The 23,587-nt window shown below is 41.6% G+C and overlaps 1 protein-coding gene across 2 annotated transcripts in view; it reads right to left on the bottom strand.

The window, feature by feature from the left end:
* Window positions 1–546: 546 nt before the first annotated feature.
* LOC145784508 (solute carrier organic anion transporter family member 4A1-like) overlaps window positions 547–23,587 on the bottom strand; it is a 45,509-nt gene continuing 22,468 nt past the window's right edge. Inside the window, exons 11-14 of one of the 2 annotated variants that reach the window (XM_082596338.1) lie at window positions 21,841–21,996; window positions 21,032–21,085; window positions 17,091–17,261; window positions 547–1,050 (exon numbers count right to left, since the gene is read on the bottom strand). In XM_082596338.1, coding sequence (XP_082452464.1) covers window positions 874–1,050; window positions 17,091–17,261; window positions 21,032–21,085; window positions 21,841–21,996 — 558 coding nt within the window. In that variant the 3' untranslated portion in view covers window positions 547–873. Of the gene's footprint in view, window positions 1,051–5,747; window positions 6,045–17,090; window positions 17,262–21,031; window positions 21,086–21,840; window positions 21,997–23,587 lie in introns of those variants that run through there. The other variant, XM_082596337.1, reaches the window with a different exon arrangement.

Raw genomic sequence — 23,587 nt, 5'->3', positions numbered from 1 at the left:
AGTGGGGCCTGGCTTCTTCATCACAATGCGAGTGTGGTGCCACGGAACAGACCGCAGACCATGTCATCCACCACTGCCTAACCCACCTGCCTCCACACGGTGCGCATGGTCTGAGGGTTCTGGACGACGAGACTGCTGAGTGACTGAAGATTTCCTGCCCTCCAATCTAGCCTGGAAAGATCGCTCATACGCCATCATCACCGCTCAAGAGCATGCAGACGATAACTTCTGCTAGTTTTGTTGGGTGTCTTTGGCAAGACACTTAAAGGCATGTCATCGATTGCGGGGTGGCGCCCATTGGACTACATCTCTTGATTTCTCTCACGACTATTAACAGCACTCTGCTCTAGAGAGAAATGCTTAGGCTACGGCCCTTCTTAGGGCTATGGCTTGCTGAATTGAATTGTTACGACAATACTAACCTTTAAACTGATTATTCTATTTCGCACGTCACAACGTTCGCGCTTTGTCGCTTCTATACCTGTTCATAGGCCTCTGCGATGTTTGACATTTCTGTTTGACATTATGTTTGACCTCTGCTATGTTTGACATGATTGTATTGTTTTCGTTGTGATAATCAGAAATAAAAACAAACTGAACTGAAAGATTGTGATCCACTTGCATCTGTAGCGGACGTCATATAGTCCAGACTATCCACTCATACCTAGCTGTGAGTATTTAACCTACAACGCTTCAAATTTTTAATAAGCGACACAATGTCCTAAAGAAAAACCGCAGGGGATGAAAGGCCTCCAGGTTTCACAACAGTAGCCTAATAAGACGTAAAAACACATAAGAAAACCCGCAGGACACTACACATCCATTAGCTGGTCAATGACTACTCTCTTTCCTGTGTGGAGTTGTAACTGTTGATCAAACGTCAGTCGGTATTGTTTCTTTCATTTGTACGCCCAGCTCCGATACCACGCTAAATCTCCTAGCCCTTTGAGCTGGTCTACTAAACGACTGTGGCTCTCTTTCTTGCACGGGAGATGTCAGTGGTGGTTTGTACAGTAAAAATCCAAGAGAATAAAGCCCAATAGTGGACACCTGAAAAAATTAAGTGTACAAGTGTGAAACTATTGTGTATATTTACTATAGAAACTTTTATGAAAGTGCAGCGAGTGTGAGGTAGCCTAAAGCCACGAATAATTTGGGTCCAATGGTACTGTTGGTAGATTTGCAGTCCAGCACCCCTCAAACAAGTTTCTTTTATCTAGCCCAGTGTTTCTCAAACTTTTTTAGTTCATCGCCCCCTTTTCATTACTGAAATTAAATTTTGCCCCCCCCCCCCCCTAATTCTGTCAAGTAAAATAAACATTGATAATAGAGTGATAGACAAATTTAGTTTTGGGAATTTAATCAACAAAATTGACAGTTAACATGATAATGTTCAATGGGATGGATAAGCTTGCCGACTTTTATAAAGTTTTGAAATGTTTGGCGACATCTTCGTAAGATAGAGTCGAAGATCATCCCGTTTATGAACTAGCAAGAGACTTCTTTGCTTTGAAAGCATCAATGTCACAGCCGAAAACCTCTTTTCAACCATATATGAAGTAGGAAACGACAAAATCGACATTCTAGCTTCTTTCCGGACGGGGACTTAGAGAGCGTCCCCGTTTCCAGAGAAGCTCATATTTTCTAGTAACCTGGCACCAAAACAAATCGTATCGATCATTTCTGAATTTCACTCTTGACTCATCATCTGTTTGCATATCAATGAACTGCTCTTGAAGTTCCACTTCTGCAGTATCTGTGGGTTTGGTATAAAATGGTTGTCCCACCCAGCTTAGAACATAGAAGTCCACGAGATCTGCAAAGCGAAGTTTCATGTCTTTATGAAGCATGTCTAAATGTGAGCAGTATTTTTGCCGTTGTTCTTCTGTAATAACATTCTCGCTCAAATTGGGAAACTGAGTTAAGACATTTTGACCAAATTTTGTTTGAATAAAGAATTAAAGATAACTTTGAAATGAATGAGGTATAATCACGCTTTTGCACTTGATCAGAGTTATCATTTCTGCCTGAAGCTTTTTGCTTAGGCCAACTTCGTTTATGGCATTGAAAATGTCCGCTAAATATGCGATGTCATTCTTTAAGGGTATCACATCTTCAGCTAATGTAGCGTCAGTGCTTGATAGGAATTCGATACGGTAACTAACACAAAAAGGGCACAAAAGCGGCTCAAACAAGCACCTTTTGAAAGCCATCTTACCGCGGTATGCAATAAAAGACGTTCAAATTGTTCATCATTTATGCAACAAAGTAAACGAAATAATCTGTCGTTGAGAGCATGCGCTTTTATCTTATTGACGCATTTTATCACAATATTCAGTGATTCATGCAGCTCAGGACTAGATTACGGGCAACCAAATGCTGACTTTGAATTTTTTTTTCGCGCAACGGTGAGTTACACAATGTATTGCAATAAGTCCAGTAATTGCTCTTTTCATCAGTGCAATAAACTCTTGATGCTTTCCAACCATTGCCGGAGCACCATCAGTTGTACATTGTAGCATTTTCTTCAGTGGAATCCTTTTCTCTTCGTAGAAGTTTTTTACTGCATTAAAGATGCTTGATGCCCGAATATCTGTAGGAAGATTGAGAGCAAAAATCATTTCTTCTTGTTTTCATATTATGAACAAAACGCACTATCCAAGCAGCAGCAGCAGCAGCGATACATTGTCGGTCAAGTTGGATGAATATTCTGTGAAGGCATATGCTCCAAGAATAAATTTTTAAGATTGGCATTAGCCGTAATATTGTGAGCATTGTCATAACCAAGCAGCTTACGCATTTCGTTGAAGAGGATGGTAGGTCTTTTATCACCTGTTTTTATTGTTACGGTTTTTATGTTTTACATTCATTTATGAAAAATGTGCAAAGATGAAGAAAGTGACATGCAGATCCGGAGATGGTTTTGAATGTAAAAGATGCAAGAAGATTGTTATTCTTTTAATTCATCTGTTTGCAGTAAATGGTTTGCGCGTTGGACTGTTGTTGGTGGTTTGATAAATTTGTCCCCTTCGAGTATTTTCGCCCCCTTTGATTTTTTTGCCCCCCTGGCGCTCGAAATCGCCCACAGGGGGGCGATTTCGCCCACTTTGAGAAACGCTGATCTAGCCTATACGCCTAATTGAGTATAGCCTATATCACAAGCCGCCTAAGAATATGCCACGTGGTCTTTCACATCCCAGGCTCCCTAGAAACCTTTTCGGGCCCAAACATCACCCAGGACCCTCAGTCAACACTAATGGCCAACCGTAGGCTGTGCCAAAAATGGCGAGGTTCATGGATTTTTCATTTTTAGGTTCATGGATTAGCCTACTTCATTTTTATCATAGGCCTATATGTCTAAAAATACAATACTTTACATCGCATCAACTTTCCTGTTGTGGCTCAGAGTCCCAAACTGCCATGCAGGGCCGTGTTAACCGTACCCCCGTAAACTTACTTAGTAAATTATTTATTTTTCGAGCACGCTTTAACGTTCGCGTTTGGTCGCTTCTATCTGTCCTTTTTTCCATACCCCAAGTATACATTTTTTTTTTGCTTTGATAGTCGGAAATAAAACTGAACTATCATCACTTAAATTACATAGAATAGAGCAAGTGAGGCATCTTTGTCAGACGATTAGGAAATTTTAAAATAAAAGGAACTTCTGACATGAAACTATTGGCTAACCCCAAACACATCGTGGGTGGTTTTAATGTTTCACAACGCCCCAAACGTAAGTGACATTTCAGAAAGGATGATGCGATTTCAGGTTAAAAGATTAAAGACGCAAAAAAAAAATTAAAAAGAAGAAATAAATAAAAATGAGTTAGAAAGAAAACTCTAAAATGGAGACAGGTGAAAGTTTCCAACAAGAATTTTTTCTCCAAAGAAGAGAAAACAAACTAATCTTCCAAAGAAAACATTTTAGGCTTAGTATGCTAATTCACATTTTATTGAGGTAGTATGAATCAGACTTAAGTTTAGTTTGGGGCTTGAGTTTTAGTTGCTACAGAACAAACTTTTCATTTGAAACCTCCACCTTAAAAAGCAAAAAATTGACTTTTTGAGATTGCACAAAAGCTGTGGAGTCGGGCGAAATTTCTATGTCTCCGACTCCTTCGTTTGTTTTATTTATTTGTATCAGACAAGAATGCCCATATTCGAATCACAGAAGAAACAGCACAAAGAAAGTATAAAAATAAGAGGCATAGCCTACAAACAGCAGCAACGCAAAAGCATTTAAAATTACATTACAGCTCATTTCGATCAGACAACCAACCAGTAAAACTTAACGTTATCAATCGATGAATAGCCTACCCGGTAGCCCATTGATATCGTTGAGCTATGGCAGCTATCAAGACTAGGTAATAGCATACATAGTAGGCTATAGTTTAAACTGACCGACTCCGGATACGCCGAAATCCCTCCGACTCGACAGCTTTGTTTGTTTGTTTGTTTTATCTTTATCCTGCATTGCAGGAAAGCGGACTTGAGCGCTATGCATCGATGTACGCCTTCCGACGTACACCTGACCCACGCTGCAGCCGACGACAATGTCTGTTTCCGGTTGTCTACTCTACTTATGACTTAAATTTGGTACTACCCATTACTCGAAATCGATCACTGGGTAGAGGCAATTATCGTAAAGTTTCTTGCCCAGAGAAACAACAGCAAGTGCGGGTGGTTGGAGTCGAACATGCAGGCTCTCGACTGCGAGCCCAACGCGCTAACCACTCGGCGTTAGCCTGGGATTGTAGCCTAGGATTGTAGCCCTGGATTGTAGCCTACTAATGACATCAACGATTTCGCAGCCGTGAAATTGTTGTCAAATATTTGAAGTGGTTAACTAACGTAAGTTATCGGCTGCATAGCGAGTGGTGAGAGCCCTGGTTCGATAGAGTGTCAAGTCGACACCGCTCAAGAGCATGATTTGGTTATGTCTTTGGCAAGACACTAAAAAGCATGTCAACGATAGCGGAGTGTCGCCCCTTCGGCTATAGGCCGGCTCCTTAATTTCTCACACGAGTATGTACGCTTCTTTAGAGAGAAATGCTTACGGCCCTTCTAAGGGCTATGGCTTGTTGAATTGAATTGTTGCGACTTCTTATGCTTTTACATGTGCAAGAAATTAATTTAAAAAACAAAGCTTTTTTAACTATTTTATCTTGATAATGAGCTGCCATATTGTGTATTTGTTCTGCAATCTATAGGCTACTTAATATCGTTGCTGCGAACACTTTATTTCTGTATAAAATCTGTAAATAATCCATGTTTTGATAGTCCATTACCTAATTACAATATGTGTGTGTGTGTGTGTGTTAGTTTGTTTTTGTGATGTTGTTAGGTTCAGTCGTGTTCTCGTTGCTTTAAGAATTGGCGCTTCAATTGTTTCAGCAACGAGGAGGCGACTGATTCTTAACTAATTCATCTAGGCTACTTGTTTTACAGTATCAGGTTTGGTGGCCGTGCTTAACTATACTTATCGATGCAAATACCGCAATATTAGATCTTTTTATGCACGTCTTAAACCATTAAGGTTTTGCCACCTTTTCCTTTTGTTGGTTTTGTTACTGTATTTCTTTTTTACAATACCATTTCTTTTTGCGTTCTGACAAAGAAAAATAAATTGAATTGAATTGAACAATGCCAACCTTTAAACTGATTATTATATTCCGCACGTCATAACGTTCGCGCTTTGTCGCTTCTACCTGTTCATAGACCTCTGCTATGTTTGACATGTATTGTTTTTCGTTGTGATAGTCAGAAATAAAAACAAACTGAACTGAAAGATTGTGAATTGTGATCCACTTGCATCCATCAGCTGGTCAATGACTACACTCTTTCCTGTGTAGAGTTGTAACTGTTGATCAAACGTCAGTCGGTATTGTTTCTGTGATTTGTATCCCCAGTTCCGATATCACGCTGTATCTCTTCGCCCTTTGCGCTGGTCTACTAAGCGGCTGTGGCCCTCTTTCTTGCACGCGAGATGTCAGCGGCGGTTTGTACAGAAAAAGTCCAAGAGAGTAAAGCCCAATAGTGGACACCTGAAAAAATTAGGTAGCCTATAGGCCTACAATAGGGACAGTAGAATATCGGGACGACTCACTTTGCTGATTTTTCTTGCGACATGGACAGCTGGAGGGTTACTTAGAAGTTCAAAAATTAGAAGAACTGCAAAACGTTTTCTTTGCTTTTAGGTAAATTCATTCTCATCAAATGAATTGCTATATTTGGTTAAAGGTGCACTGCAACGAAAATATAAAGCTTTTGTATTCATAGATCTTCATGAGAAAAAGCGATTTGTAACAATAAAATTTTTTTGGGGTTTGTCATTAGTTCAAAAATCTAATAAAAGGGATATTGATTTAAAGGATTCTGATTGGTCAAAATCTTTGATGACATAGTTGGTTGTTCAGGCAGAATTCAGAACCACTAGTTTGCATACAAATAAATTATAAACAAGTGGGCTACATATACCAAGAACAATTTTATACTTGAGTTTTACGCGTTGAGATGGTTTTTTGTATGGCTCCCGGTTGTAGTAGGCTAACAAAAGAAACGTGAAAGGGGTACACTTTAATCGTTTACCTCTAAATCATCAAGACAAGCTTAAGAAATGGGTCTCTGCGATGAAACTCAAAAACTCACCAGTCAACAAGCACTGCCGTGTGTGCAGCGACCTTTTTCTGGCCGGAAGTGGCTATGCTTACGGCGCTGTAGATATAGCCGTTCCATGCCTTTTTTTAATCTTTACGTCGCTTTTACTGCGCATGCGCGCTGTTCCTGCGTTTGCTGCGCATTTTTCTTCCACCTTCTCTTCAAAATGAAAGACGAACAAATGAAAAAAAGTGCATTATTTTATAACTTCTTGTTTTTGCCAAGTGAATCAGTGGCGCGTGCGATCTTTGTCTGGCTCGTACTAACTTACCAAGGATATGAGTTTGATACCACCAGGAGGTGTTTTTCCTTTAAAGTAAATTCTAACCCGAAGTGACTCAATCGTTAGACTGCCCATTTTTGTGGCCGTGTTTAGTTTGCTTTTATTTCTGACCATCACAACGAAAAAACAGTAGGCTATATGACAAACATAGCAGAGGTCTAAAAAAAGGTAGAAGCGACAAAACGCGGACGTTATAACGTGCATGATACCAAAGCAGGACAATCAGTTTAAAATATGGCACGGTCGCAACACCTTAATAAATTTTTATAAATTTAGAATATTTTTAAAGAAAAAAACTCACTATAGCCTTTTTTTCTCTTTTTTCTAAATTTGTAAAATTAAAATTTTTATCTGGCTCCTGGCAACATTCATTTTCCATCATTGTTGGCATGATGGCACAATTTCCACACCTAGCCTACACCATTTCAAATTCTCCATCCGACTGCTGTCGGAGCTCGAATCCGAATCACAGTCATCTCTGTCAAGGCGCTGTTTTTTTGGTTCAAACAAAAATCCTTTTCTGATTTCAGACATCTTGAAAGATTACGACTTATGCAACGCTGCCAGTGTTAATATATAAAGCTACTAACTGAGTGAACAACCAACTACGTCATAAGGCACATAGCGCCATCCGGTGGCTGATTTTCTTTTGGTCATATTTGCCAAACAAAAAAGTTTATCAAAAAACTTTTTCAAAAAAGATAATACTTAAACATCAAAGAATCAACAAAAAAAATTTTATTTTTCATTTCAGGTCCCCTTTAAAGTTTTGGATGCTAGAAAATCTGCAAAACCATACTGCAGCAGTGTGAGGCTACTTACCGTTACCGGTGTTGCATGAAGTCTACCCCTGCATTATCATAACTTGAATACTATTAAATAAACATGATATCACACATTTCATACATTTGTTTTGTCGATACACACTTGGGCAGGTCATATCAACTGCACCTGAGTATGCGACATATGGAAGTAGACCTCAAGCTGCAGTTGCATCAAATTTGGTCATAACATTGTGACCCTCCAGTTGTCCACCTTACTTTTGAGTGAGCAATCCCTTACTTCTACCATCCCTAGCCTACAAGTATAAAACTATTCTGTATGTTTGCGATAATCTTCTATAAAATTGCAGCGAGTGTGAGGTAACGCGACGAATAATTTGGGTTCAATTGTAGGCTACTATAGGTGGACCTGCGCCCCTCAAACAAGTTTCTGCTATCTAGCCTATACGCCTGATTGAGTAGGCTATAGCCTATATCACGGGTCGGCAACCTTTAGCATTGAAAGAGCCATTTGGTCTCGTCTCCATCAAACTAAAACCTGCTCTGAGCCGCACCATCTAATTGACTGCTTACAGCAAAAATCTAACGCTTACAGGAAAGCCTTTTGTTCGAGTTATTCGGCCGCACCCTGTAGAACTGATTTGTAGTTACCATTCCAACAGCTGTCAACTCTTAACATGACTGGGTCAACTCTTAACATGACTGGGGAGGAAGACAAGCACCTTCACGTGGTCCTCCCCGTCAGTAACATACGAAATTATACAAAATACGTATGCGAAACGAAGCTTGTCAAACAAGAGCTAATGAGACTGTTCAGCGCAGGGTGGGTAGGAAAATGCCCTTTTCATGGCACGGCAGTGCTCGCATTGTCGAAAAGTACCGACGACCCACCGTACTGCAGCTCAACACCGAGGGCATCACAGCCAGCAAGCTCAACATCATCGAGTACCTGGCCACCAAGCATCAAGCCCTCATCATCATCCTCCTCCAGGAGACTCACTGTACATCTGTGGATAAGTTGGTAATAACCAACTTCACACTCGCAGGCGCAACCTGCAGCAGGAAACACGGCCTCGCCACGTTTGTCCATGACCGGCTGAGCTGGTCCTTGGTTGACCAATCCCAAGCTCAATCGGAGATCGAGTGGCTTTGTGTAGATGTAGCAGGCTACAACATCGTCAATGTCTACAAGCCCCCACCTTCGCGGATAACATCAACAGCCATCCCAGTGTTCCCCCACCCCAGCCTCTACGCTGGCGATTTTAACTGCCACCACACTGACTGGGGGTACAACTCCATCAACAACGACGGAGATAGTCTGGCCGCTTGGGCAACCAACAACAACCTCGCCCTCTTATACGATCCTAAGGGCGCACCGAGCTTCCACTCCGGTCGTTGGAACACTGGCACGAACCCAGACCTGGCTTTCGCAAAGTATGACCCCGATGATCGCCAGCCGGACAGACGTGTGTTAGAGAAGTTCCCAAGGTCTCAACACCGACCCTCGCTAATCACGGCCCCCTTGCTTGCCACACCTATTCCGAGCAAGCCTGTCAAGCGATGGAACTTCAGAAAGGCCGACTGGGAATACTACAGCTTCCTCACAAACGAAGCTACGCAGTACCTCCCATCCCCACACACCATCAAAGTGGATGAAGCCTACCAGGACTTCTGTGATGCAATCATATCTGCGGCAAAAGACTCCATCCCGCAAGGTCGACGGAAAAACTACATACCTTGCTGGGATGTGGAGTGCGACAGGCTTTACCGCGACTTCCTTCGTTCCCCCCAGGGTACCGCCACCACCAACTCAGCAACAGCCCTGCTGGCAAGATTGGATTCAAAGAGGAAGAAGCGCTGGACAGAAGCCATAGACTCAATCGACTTCACGCACTCCAGCCGCACAGCATGGAGTACACTCAACAACCTCACTGGCAGATCACGTGCCTCTCGTCGCCAATGCCCCATTTTAGCAAATGCCATCGCCTCACAACTTGTGAAAAATGGAGTGCACAGAACGAGAGACCGTGAATCAGACAAGTCCGTTCTCAAGGAAATGACGGACCTCTGGAAGGTCCCAACACCTGTCGAGGGCAACATCTCTGGTGAGTTTACCCCAGAAGAATTTGCCTCCGCCCTCCAGCCAGGCAAATCCCCGGGCCTTGACCACCTATGCCCGGAACTAATACTCCAAGCTGCCCCCTCTATGAGGTCCTGGTTAAAAGAATTCCTTTCCTGCTGCTTGCGTCACCTGCGCATCCCAAGAATCTGGAGAAGAGCCCTAGTGGTTGCAGTCCCAAAGCCGAAGAAGCCCCCAGGGGATCCGAAGAGCTACCGCCCCATCTCTCTGCTCTGTATCCCCTTCAAGATACTCGAAAGACTTATCTACGCCCGTGTCGAACCGATAATAGACCCTCAGTTCCCTCGGGAACAAGCCGGCTTTCGCCACGGAAGATCAACTGTAGACCAGGTCACTCTGATGACCCAAGACATCGAGGACAGCTTCTCGGCAAAAAAGAAGGCTGGCGCCGTGTTTGTCGATCTCACGGCTGCCTACGACACTGTATGGCACAGCGGCTTTACCTGCAAACTACTCCGTCTCCTTCCTGACAGGCACATGGTCCATATGATTATGGAACTTGTGCAAAACCGCAGCTTTACCCTTTCCACCGGTAGCGGCCGACGAAGTAGACTACGTCGACTCAGGAACGGCGTCCCACAGGGCTCTGTCCTGGCTCCCCTCCTCTTTAACACTTACATCTATGACCTGCCTGACACCATCTCCAGGAAGTATGCTTACGCAGACGATCTGGCTCTCCTGCATCCAGCCGGAGATTGGCAGTCAATGGAGAGGAACCTAAGCCAGGACATGTCAACTATATCAACATATCTCCAGAAATGGAAGCTACAGCTCAGCAAGGCAAAGACAGTGTCGGCGGCCTTCCACCTAAACAACAAGGAAGCAACACGTGAGATCAACATTACCACCGATGACGAACACCTCCCCTACTGCGCCGAACCCACCTACCTCGGCGTAACCCTGGACAGGTCACTCACGTACCGACGACACCTGGAGTCACTGCGCAAAAAACTATCTGCGCGCGTTGCACTTTTGAGGCGGCTGGCGGGTTCCGGCTGGGGAGCTGATGCGAAAACCCTTCGCACAGCTACCTTGGCCCTCGTCCGTTCTACCGCCGAGTACTGCGCACCAGTGTGGTGCCGCAGCTCTCACACCCGCCACATTGACACCGCCATCAATGACGCACTACGCACCGTGACTGGATGCCTGCGTCCCACTCCAACGGACTGCCTTCCCATCCTTGCAGGCATCCAACCTGCTGAGCTTCGCCGTAAAGGAGCCATGATGTCCCTTGCTCGTCGCGCACTGGACCCCGACCACCTCCTCCACAGTACATTCCAGCGCCTACCTGGAGGACAGCAGCGACTGAAATCAAGACGCCAATTGTGCCCGCCGCACAACAGCTTCTGAACAACGTTGAAGATCTTGGAATAAGTGCGGCACAGTGGACGAACTACACATGGAACATGGAGTGGCAAAACAACACCTCCGGACTCTGTGATTTCCTACCCGACGTCGATCCCCACCCTCCGGGAATGTCCCTCGCAAGACTTGCGTGGGTCCGGCTTAACCGCCTACGAACTGGCGTCGGTCGCTTTCGTTCAGACATGTGCAAATGGGGCCTGGCTCCCTCACCGGGATGCGAGTGTGGCGCCACAGACCAGACAGTAGATCATGTCGTCCATGACTGCCCAATCCATCAACCACCACATGGAGCGCTTGGACTGAAGGCCCTGGATGACGAGACTGTCGAGTGGCTGATGACATCATGCCCAAACATATAGTCCAGAAGAACAGCTCATACGACGAAGAAGATGACTGGGTGTCACAATCAATGTGCGAGGTCTTGCGACGGGCTGCTTGTGTCTTCAACGAGCGTGTTGTTTTGATTGTAAAATTCTGGTGCGATGTGTTATTATCGGTTATGACCTGAAGTAACCTTTGATTGCAAATCTTTGTTATGTAACGTAGTTCTGGACCATTCTGTAGGATGTTTATCAGTAAATGTCCGATTGCGAAATATTTATTATGTAAGAATCTTCTACACCACGTGATATTCTTTAAACTTCTTTGAGCTTCTGTTGTTTACATTTTATGCAACTTGACAGAACAATGAGTGATGTAATATTGCGTAATCTTCTCGAAGTTACTATACCGAGAAACTTTCTATAAATAGTGGTGTAGTTTGCGTTATGATGATTATTATTGAGTTGATTATGATGATTATTATGAGTTGATTATGAGAGTGGTGTTATGAGTTGCGGATTGGTAGTTGGTGCAGAAATTATTGTTGATTGAGAGTTGAAGTAATCGAATACAAGTAGATGAGAATTGGTGCTGATATAAATTGTGTTCTAAATTAGAGTTATTTGAGAAGCCGTTCGTTAAAGTCCTTCAAGAAGTTAGATTATCATCTCACTAGTTATAGTAGAACCATTCGACATTTAATTGACTGCTTTTCGGTTTGACCCATTAAACTACGTCATATATTGAACCTTTCCAAGTATTTTTCCTGGTAAGAGATAGAAAGAAATCGTGACATTCTGGGGGCTCGTCCGGGAATAACCGAAAAAACCGAAGAATACCGAAAGATTTAGTGAAAGAATAATAAATTAACAACAAGCTGTCAAGATGGCGGATACGGTCAAACATGAGATGATTGAAGACTTAGGGAGCATGGCTGAACGAATGGGGCTGACTGGTAATGAGAAGTCTCAGTTTGTGATGGAAGAGTATCACAAGATAATGGACCAGAAAGCTCAACGAGAAGCTGACGAAAGAGAAGATAGAAGAGCTGCTCGTGAAATAAGAAAAGCAGAACTTGAAGCTGAAGAAAAACGAGCACAGCGTGAAGCTGAAGCTGAGGAAAAGCGAGCACAACTTGAAGCTGAAGAAAAACGAGCACAGAGTGAAGCTGAAGCAGAAGAGAAGCGGGCGCAGCGCGAAGCCGAAGAGAAGCGGGCACAGCGCGAAGCCGAAGAGAATCGGGCGCAACGCGAAGCTGAATATGAATTGGAAAAGATAAGACTTGATTTAGAAAGACAAAAGCTGGACATTGGTGAGCGATCTAATTCTACTAATGATAATGCTCGAGATGTTATTGTGGCGCAAGTTAGACGGCCAGATTTGCCATCATTTGTTGAAGAAAAAGATGAGTTGGATAGTTATTTGTTAATATTTGAAAGATATGCTACAATAGCCAAATTGGAGAAGTCGACGTGGGCTACCCAGCTAAGCATGTTATTATCGGGACAAGCTCTAGATGTAGGCCTATATTCAAGACTTTCGCAAGAAGAAGCCATGAATTACGAAAGATTGAAGTTAGCTCTGTTAAAGCGATACAATTTTACAGAGCATGGATACCGTCAAAGATTCCGTGAGGCAAAGCCTGAACGACACGAAAGCCCAGGTCAATTTATTGAACGTTTAAGAAACCTTTTGTTAAAATGGTTTGAACTTTCGGGGGCCGATCAATCATTGGACGGATTGGCAAACCTTATAGTTAAGGAACAATTCACAGATTCATGTTCAAAAGATCTGTCTGTTTATTTAATAGAGAGAAGTCCAAAGACTCTAGAAGAAATAGCCAGTGTGGCGGAACAATACTTAGTTGCCCATGATGAGAAATTGTCGACCGAAGAGATATTGTCATTCGATGATGACGAGGAGCAAATAAATAATTTTAAAGGAGGTGCGGTTCCAAGAGAAGTACGTTGTTTTAATTGTAATGGCTTAGGTCATAAGGCTGTTAACTGCCGGAGGAAGACTAACAGAAATCATCAGGAATCGAGGAAGTGGTGCAATCGTTGCAATAAGCAAGGACACGAAGCGAAGGAATGCAAGGACAAGTCGTTTTCCCTATCCAATCAGTCTGGAAAAGATAAAGACACGGACGTTTATCGATGCGGTTGTGAGTTAATGATTCCTGAACCCACGCTTGAGGAGGAGAAACCGGATGAAGATGTTTGCGAAAAAATAATACCTGAAGATTACCTGCCAGTAGTAGATGGAACAGTTGGAAACAAAAAGGTAAAAGTTTTACGTGATTCTGGTTCTACGGGTATAATGGTGAGGAGAGATTTGGTTAAAGACAGTCAATTAACGGGAAAAACTGGAATTGTGATGTCAATAAATAACACTTCAATCCAAAAACCGTTAGCGAGGATATATATCGAAACTCCATATTGTAGTGGGACTGACAAAGCGTTATGTTTACAAAACTCTTTAGTTGATCTTATAATCGGAAATGTTATTGAGAGAAATTCTGAAGTTACTTGTTATTCTTGTGGCAAGAATGGTCACTTTGCTCGAGATTGTTCTGCAGATAATCAGCGACGATCTCACGGTCATGGATACGAGCGCGATGAACCGAGGAGAAGAGGCAGGCGACGACCATTTGGAGTTTGCTATAGATGCGGTAGACGCGGATACTTCGCCAGGGAATGCGTTGCTGACGGCGGACATTCGGAAAACAGACGTTGCCGTAACAACCATTGCTACCGATGTGGGGAGATTGGACACATAGCCAGGAGCTGCCCTTTTGATGAAAAGGCTTGCTACAACTGTCACAGAGAAGGTCATCTGGCCAAGGACTGTCCGGAGAGGAAGTGTTTTCGATGTAAGAAGATGGGTCATCTCGCTCGCCGGTGCACTGAAGTTTTTGTTTGTTTGTTTATCTTTATTCTGCATTGCGGGAAAGCGGACTTGAGCGCTATGCATCGGTGTACGCCTTCCGACATACACCTGACCCACGCTGCAGCCGACGGCAATGTCAGTTTCCGGTTGTCTACTCTACTTATGACTTCAATTTGGTACTACCCATTACTCGAATCGATCACTAGGTAGAGGCAATTATCGTTAAGTTTCTTGCCCAGAGAAACAACAGCAAGTGCGGGTGGCTGAAGTCGAACATGCAGGCTCTCGACTGCGAGCCCAACGCGCTAACCACTCGACCACGGCTGCCGACGTGTTGTTGCGGACGATGGAAACTTTCACAGTAAACGTGACTATTGTTTTGAGAAAAGCTGTCCTTGGTAGATCATGCAACGATGGACTTATGAGAATTGATTTATTGAGTAATTAATTGTTTTGTAGTGTGCTTTGTATTGATTGTGTTGTTATATTGTTTGCAACAATATTCTAAGGGGGGGCGTATGTCACAATCAATGTGCGAGGTCTTGCGACGGGCTGCTTGTGTCTTCAACGAGCGTGTTGTTTTGATTGTAAAATTCTGGTGCGATGTGTTATTATCGGTTATGACCTGAAGTAACCTTTGATTGCAAATCTTTGTTATGTAACGTAGTTCTGGACCATTCTGTAGGATGTTTATCAGTAAATGTCCGATTGCGAAATATTTATTATGTAAGAATCTTCTACACCACGTGATATTCTTTAAACTTCTTTGAGCTTCTGTTGTTTACATTTTATGCAACTTGACAGAACAATGAGTGATGTAATATTGCGTAATCTTCTCGAAGTTACTATACCGAGAAACTTTCTATAAATAGTGGTGTAGTTTGCGTTATGATGATTATTATTGAGTTGATTATGATGATTATTATGAGTTGGTTATGAGAGTTGTGTTATGAGTTGCGGATTGGTAGTTGGTGCAGAAATTATTGTTGATTGAGAGTTGAAGTAATCGAATACAAGTAGATGAGAATTGGTGCTGATATAAATTGTGTTCTAAATTAGAGTTATTTGAGAAGCCGTTCGTTAAAGTCCTTCAAGAGGTTAGATTATCATCTCACTAGTAGAACCATTCGACATTTAATTGACTGCTTTTCGGGTTGACCCATTAAACTACGTCATTGAACCTTTCCAAGTATTTTTCCTGGTAAGAGATAGAAAGAAATCGTGACACTGGGAAACACAATTAATCGGTTAATCGGAAACGCAACCAAAATGGTAGCCTACCACTCCGGTACCCGGTCATTTGGTCGACAGGACGTTTGGTCGACAGACATTTGGTCGACAGGACGTTTGGTCGACAGGACGTTAGGTCGACAGAACGATTTATTTTAGGGTTAGGGTTAGTTAACTAACCATAACCCTAATCTAACCCTGACTCTAACCCTAACCCTAACCCTAAAATAAATCGTTCTGTCGACCTAACGTCCTGTCGACCAAACGTCCTGTCGACCAAACGTCCTGTCGACCAAATGTCTGTCGACCAAACGACCGTGCACCACCACTCCAGAGTACCAATCGGCAACACTGGCTACAAATGTAAAGTGTTGCGCCTCCTTTTCGCAACTATTCGGTTTTTGATTATTGCACCACAATGGTTTAATTGTGACACGAACTAGTACAAAAAAAGTATCTCGTGAGCTAGAGCGCAGAGATAAAAGAGCTGCATGCGGCTCCAGAGCCGCAGGTTGCCGACCGCTGGCCTATATCACAAGCCGCCTAAGATTATGCCACGTTTTCTTTCACATCCCAAGCCGCCTTGAAACCTTTTCGGGCCCAAACATCACCCAGGACCAGGGCCGGATTTAGCTGATGGGGGCCCGGGGCACTTTTCGATGGGGGGGCCCGTGCAAAATCTTTTTTGCGCCTCTGGCGCGAAAACCCACCTTTAGGCTACGTCTAGAATAGCATTAATCCAGCACTGCACTGTACAGCATTTTGAAGAAACTTCAAAGGCTTAAAGAAAAAATAATAATAACACAAGATCACATTTTTTCCACGTAGGAGGGCCCTTTAAAAGTCGGGGGCCCGAGGCACCTGCACCCTCTGCCCCCCCCCTAAATCCGGGCCTGCCCAGGACCCTCTGTCAACACTATTGGTCAACAGGCTAAATATAATATTGGTTACTAAATTTGTGTGTTGCATATTTTCCGTGAGATTTGAACAAAACGCTAAACTCAGAAAACACAAAGGCACAAATAATTGTTGTAAGCACATGACAAAAATGACTGTCAATTACAATTACCTTGATATTAAGCAATAATAATATCTTTAAATTATAACTGACTCATTTTCAAATGAAAAATAACATCACTATCTTTGACCAGCACGAATCCGGCAAGTAGCCTTAGGGGGGGGGGGAGGGGGGGCGATTTCAAAAAATACAATAATATGTTACATTATTCCAATGTTGAAACACCGTCAATAAAGTTACTTTTCTGTGTTTTTAGAAGGAGAAATTGCCCCCCTGAATACTCTACTGCTTTGACTGAACCATTCAATGCATATTGGCCTACATTGTTTTTTGTCCGTGTTTGTAATTGCTTCCAGGCCTACTTGTTATATATAGCCTGGTCAATTATTTGCGCTGAAATATTACTTTGTATCCAATCAGAAGGTGCAAGAAAACGTTTCTCAAATCCTTATTGAAGTACAAACGGCAGTTAGCAGGTTGTCCATTTCTGCTGCTCCAAACTGCACAAGCCAGATCGAATACTTTTCCAAACACAATGGGAGTTGGGATTCCGCCCAAACAACGGTAGATGACCCACTAGAAAAACAGAATTATAAAATCAGTTTTATTTACATCTTAGTTTTCCTTATAGAATACAAATAAATAGAGCAAGAGTCAGAAAAAAGATGCTGTATGTTGGTAAAAAGACCAAAATCCAGGCACGTTTGCAACACCTAGCCTATTATGATCCCAATCGGCTAAGGCTACATTTGTTTAAAATGTCACCCATAAACGCTAAAGTTTATTGGGAATTGGGATGAAAGACTGGAGTTGAAGAACTACTTAAGTCTAAAATATGATTTTTGAGATGAAGCAAGTTAAAATTCGTTTAATTAAGTTAAAATGCTATTTAATCTTTTATTTCTATATGCAAGCACCAGCGTTTACGAAAATTTATGTTACACTTGATTTTAATTACTTTGCATGCAAATCATATAAAAAAGTGATGGTCATTGGTATAGCTATAAGTTTGCAAAATGCTAAGTTTACCATAGTTCACTTGCAGTCGAAATTTTTTTTACAAATACTTGAAATATTATAAGGGTGTCATTTTTTACACACTAGTGGCTGCTTCATAGATTGAAAATAAATTTTTCATGTTTCAAGTTCTTCGTGAAATTGAAACCGTTTTCTTTTTTTACGCAATTGAAAAACAACAATCTACTCTACATGCGATAGATAATAATGATAATGACGATAATAACACTGGTCAACAAAATAAGAAAAAAAATTTTTGGCAGGACATCTAAGAGTGTTTTCTGGGGTTTTCAAGGTCGCTGATTACGAATATGACATTGGTTTTGCCAGATTGACTCTAGTTTAGAAGATACCTATACCCCTAGATTAGCCCAAATTAGTGTATTTACCTGTATTTACCCCCTAAACATCTCACCAAGAAGGACATAAATCTTGTTTGATTTTTTTGATATTGGCGCAATATTGTTTGATATAACATAACAATTAGTAATGAAAGCTAATTTAAAAATTACTTTAAAGTCCTAGATTCCGCACTCCCTTTTTTCATGATTTATTGTGTATGGGGGTATGGGAGTCTTATGGGGGTATCACCGTATCGCTGTGAGAATTAGCGGCTCTTTATAAATAACTCTAAAGCAAGCCTAAAAATTGTACTATTGCACAACGGAAACAAATTTGCTCCTGTAGGCTACCAATTGGACATTCCACCAAGATGAAAGAGGAGTATGATGCCATCAAACTTTCTTGAAACTTCCTTGAAAAGCTTGACTACAATACCCATAAGTGGCTTATCTGTGTTGACATAAAAATGGTCAATTTTCTAATTGGTCAACAAAGTGGATAGCCTATACCAAGTATCCTATCTTCCTGTGTTTGTGGGACAGCAGAACGAGAACCCAGCACTGGCGCAAGAAAAACTGGCCAAAACGCACCAGTCTTCAAGTTGGGACAGCCAATGTAATCAATGAACCTTTAGTTCCCAGAGATAGAATTGTATTTACTTCTCTGCACATCAAATTAGGGTTAATGAAGCAGTTCGTCAAAGCATTAAACAAGGAGGGGAATTGCTTCAAGTACATTTGCAGTCACTTTCCAGTGAAAGATTCGGATTTCACCAGTCACATGAACAGCAACGAACTCACTGCATGGAACTCCTTCAAGGATGTAGTAGCCTACAAAACTTCTTGGGGAATCACAAAGCACCTAATTACAGAGAATTAGTTCGGAAGATGTTATCTGCATTTGGAAAACTTGGAGCTAACATGAACATTAAAGTTCACTTCATATTCAGCCACCTTGACAGATTTCCTGACAATCTTGGTGATTACAGTGAGGAGCAGGGGGAAAGGTTCCACCAAGAAATCAAGACAATGGAAGAAAGATATCAGGGCAGATGGAATGAGCACATGATGGCAGACTATTGCTGGAACCTGTTAAGAAACTGCCCAAAAGTTTTTTACAAGCGAAAATCTTACAAGAGACATTTTTTTCAGCGCAAATTAGTTAATAGTTTAAATCTTATTGTATTTCATACCATTGTTTTCAATTTACAATGAAAAAGATAATGTGGTTACTTTTATCTAAATTTTATGATACAAGGTTGATCAGGGATATCTAGAGAAGGGGATATGAAGGCTCGCAGCGATTGCCTTATTCTCATGACACTACCAGGGCGGTTGTTTGTAGTGCTTTAAACATGCGGTTCTTTTTTAAATCGTAGGAAGTTTTGTAGTGCAGCTGGTACAATGAGCTACAGGAGACAGTTAGCAAATGTTACGCAGAGTATATTTAAAGAATACTTGTTTACAAAGACAGTTGAAAAGTTACCAGTAAGCTGTTTTTTATAACAAAGCCTTTGCAGGAGGCTAGATGTAAAGCAAGTATATGGGTAGTTGAATTAACAAGCAACCACGAGCATGCTGTGAATATCCAGGCCTGATGTCAATAGCGCAATGCAAGTTATCATAACAAGATTTATTAAACTACTATCGGTGCCAATTGTCATTTTACGATAAACACAGATTATTTACGATAAACAATAGCCCTTCTATTGTCAGACGTAATAAAAGCCTTCGTATCCCCTTCTTTAGATATCCCTGAGGTTGATTGACTGATTTGATGCAACATTTTTTAGTGTTTTATGTACTTACACTACTGTATAGTAGGGTGTTTCATTTTTTCCACACCTTCGAAATTAAAAACGTTCGGGTTTGCGTATGATGGGATTTTGGACACTGATTTGAAAAATGCAATTTTTATTCCATTATGACGTCATTTAGATGTGGCACCGCGCGGTCGAAATTCGTGTGGGGACAAAAATAAGGGATTTCCCGTAACTTGGTAACGGAACATGGTAGAGAGACGAAATTGGTGTCAAAATGCGCAGAAGGGCCGCTTTCCTATACCTTCTTAAGAGACTTCACTGCCGTATCTTCCCCACAAAGCGAATTATATCAAAAAAACGATATTTCGCATGCACAAGCTGTTGCTATAAGTACAATTTTTTCCGTCAGTAGAGCTGTTGCTCCAAATTTACCTTGCATTACTGCTACAAAGCTAAGAAAAGGAAAAATAATGAAAGTTGAGAGTGAGACCCATTTGGCTAACTTGGAAAGTTCCGACAAAGACGAAACTGATCCAATTTTTTTGCTAAAACCGATCACTCTGAATGTGAGTAGGGAAAGTTGCAGACCGCCGAATGACAAGCATCCGTCAGCAATCCGATCAACTCTTGTGCTGTGAAGGTGCTGAAATCGCTGCTTCATCATCGACGATATTCCGTCAGCGTGAAAAAGTTCGCATGATGGTATTGCAGAAAATTGAAGTGCAGAATGTTTTCCTTTGCCATTTTATGTGTTTTATGCAACATTTTTTAGTGTTTTATGTACTTACACTACTGTAGTGTATAGCCTATATGATAATGTATTTTGTGTAGGCTATATGTCGGATATGACATCGGTAATATCAAGTTTTGAAGTATGACAAATCTAATATCCCTAAAAAATTCGTGATGTTGCTGTATTTAACCTTAAAACTCTCTTTATTATTTACAATTGACCATTAAATTGCATTTCTGAAATATCTGATATGGTTAAACTGTTTTTTTTTCTGATCTAGCGCATAAGGCTCAAATATGGGATTTTGGTCAAAATGACCCTATGCGATATCTTCAAAACTAGAGCCAATTCGGGAAAACTAAGGCCATATTCGGAATCAGCGCCCTTCAAAACCCCCAAAACCACTGTAACTTTGTCTGCCAAAAAAATTGTGTTGACCAGTGTAATGATTATAAATAATAAAGATTCAGCTTCAACTTGTGCTTCACTTACCATCATCCCAACCGCAAACGATCGTTGCTTGGATGGTACGACACGCACAATTATCTGAAAAACAAAATTAACAAAAACACAAATATATTTTTTTGTTTGTTTGTTTGTTTATCTTTATCCTGCATTGCGGGAAAGCGGACTTGAGCGCTATGCATCGGTGTACGCCTTCCGACATACACCTGACCCACGCTGCAGCCGACTGCAATGTCTGTTTCCGGTTGTCTACTCTACTTATGACTTAAATTTAGTACTACCCATTACTCGAAATCGATCACTAGGTAGAGGCAATTATCGTTAAGTTTCTTGCCCAGAGAAACAACAGCAAGTGCGGGTGGCTGGAGTCGAACATGCAGGCTCTCGACTGCGAGCCCAACGCGCTAACCACTCGGCCACGGCTGCCGACATATAGTTAAAATCCGGTAAATTCTAGTCAGGGTTCGGAACCCATGGCTCCGGAGCCGTATATGGCTCTCCGTGACGGCATCTGGATCTCAGAAAGCTTTATTTTAACTTTTCATTGCAATTTAAACCTGACAATAAACAATACGCTCTGTAGGCTATAGGCTACACTAAATGAATAAGTTGAAGATGCCATTACAATAGCGAAATCGATTCTTAACTTAATAAATTACACTAAGAGGTTAGCTTTTTGTGCAAATGCCAGCATTTGATGAATGCAAAATTGCAGTAGGCTAGACTAAAGTAAATGCATTTTAAAAATTTTTGGGGGAGGTCCCCCAGACTCCCTGCTGTTCTTCTCATCTTCAGTCTGTTTTTTTTTTTCGGTCATGTAACACAAAGCTGCCTACCTGCAAAGCTGGTGTCAGAGTCAGAATCGTAAAAAACAATATTCCAAATAAAGCGACCAAAAAGCCAGTAAAGCTTCTGCAAGAGGAATCTACGCAATTTCCAAGATTTGCGCTCTTTGAAACATTCGCGATGATGCATGTACAATTGGTGAATGTCTGAAACAATATTTCATCAGAAACATTTGCGCAAAGCTCACTACTTGCAGTTTGAACACTTTGGCAAGGATGGTGGTAGGCTAGTACCATTTTTTGGAGCTCTTTGGGTTCCATAAATGGGAAACGTCACTTGGAGGTATATATAGGCTATCCGTGGCAATACCCAGTGTAACCTACCGCACTAAGGAAGCCGAAACGGTGTGCACTGATGTCTGCAGTTCATAAAAAATTTGAATATATATAGAAGTAAGGACCGTAACTGAGGCAAGTGGGACAATCTGGAGACAGAATGGCTTTGCCCGTGGTAGGATTTCTTTGTGGGGTTTTCTTTGCCTGCCTTGCTCTTCTTTACTATGAGCTAAACGCATCAAGACGTGTTTCCCTCACGATCATCAGCAACGCACCGTGGCTGATCTTCATAGCAACTATCCATACAAATCTTAAATATATCAGCTAAAGCTATTTGGGCTAATAAAACTATAGCCTAAATAATATGTTGGTTTTTTAATTTTTTTGTAACAGTTTCTTTTTTTTATTTTCCCTTTATATCTTAAATTTTTCTGAAGGTGTTGCGACCGTGCCAAATTTCTCAACTCAATAACTTACTTCGGTCACAAGCACGTTTTAACGTTCGCGTTTTGTCGCTTCTAACTTTTTCTTGACCTTTGCTATGTTGACGTGTATTGTTTTTGATATGATGGTCAGAAATAAAAAACAACTGAACTGAACAGAAGTGACCACCTTAACAAGTTAAATTTAATTACAAGGCCTTTCATTTGCATCATAGGCTAAAGATGACCATTGAATCCTTTGCAGCTATTCAACCCCACAAATTCTTGTTGAGCGCTGCTACAAGCTAATTTTTGGCTTTATTCGGCGTTATTACTGTAATTTAATCTGTATTTTTTATCCAAGAATCCTGAGGTCTGTTAACAAACTCGAGCTGAACGGGCGTTTTTATTTGTTACCAGAGACGACCAGAGCCGTTGAGAGCTTAAATTGAGCCTGGTACAAATGAAAAGTACCCCTTGAACCCCTGTCAACATTACTGGAGGTAGCTATTTATCTACTGACCATCGGAGTGGACCGACAGTAAGTCGTCATAAAGAGTGGTACGGTAAGTTAAATGGCAAAGCATATAGCAGAAGAGTGCAAGGACCCAATATCAGATCACCAATGTATTTGTTTGCATGAATGCAACGATGTTTAAAGGCTTCAATCAATATCTTGGTTTTCAAGTTATGGAAGTGCCTGTATGATGTTTAAACTTAGTTAAGTTTCTCATCTAGCAAGAGCTGTGTCTTGAGAACCAGGGCTGTGGAGTCGGTCGAAAAATATACGATTCCAACTCCACGGTTTATATAATCACATTCTTGCAGGGTTGTGGCCGGAGGGATTTTTGGTGTGGTCGGAGTCGGCAAAAAAAGGCTAAATCCAAACGCCGGCTTGAGACAAACCGATAAACAATAAAATTTTAATTTGCAGTCTTTTATCAAAAATTTGTTTTCTGTATTCCGTGTAACGTTCACAAACATTCAGAAAATAGAAGTGTTTGTTCTTGTCAGTGTTTGTGAAAGCCGCCGTTTCAATT

Source organism: Aplidium turbinatum, chromosome 15 (assembly GCF_918807975.1).
Source record: "Aplidium turbinatum chromosome 15, kaAplTurb1.1, whole genome shotgun sequence".
NCBI lineage: Eukaryota > Metazoa > Chordata > Ascidiacea > Aplousobranchia > Polyclinidae > Aplidium > Aplidium turbinatum.
Note: the sequence above shows the minus strand (reverse complement) of the source record. Positions and strands in the feature narration are given on the sequence as shown.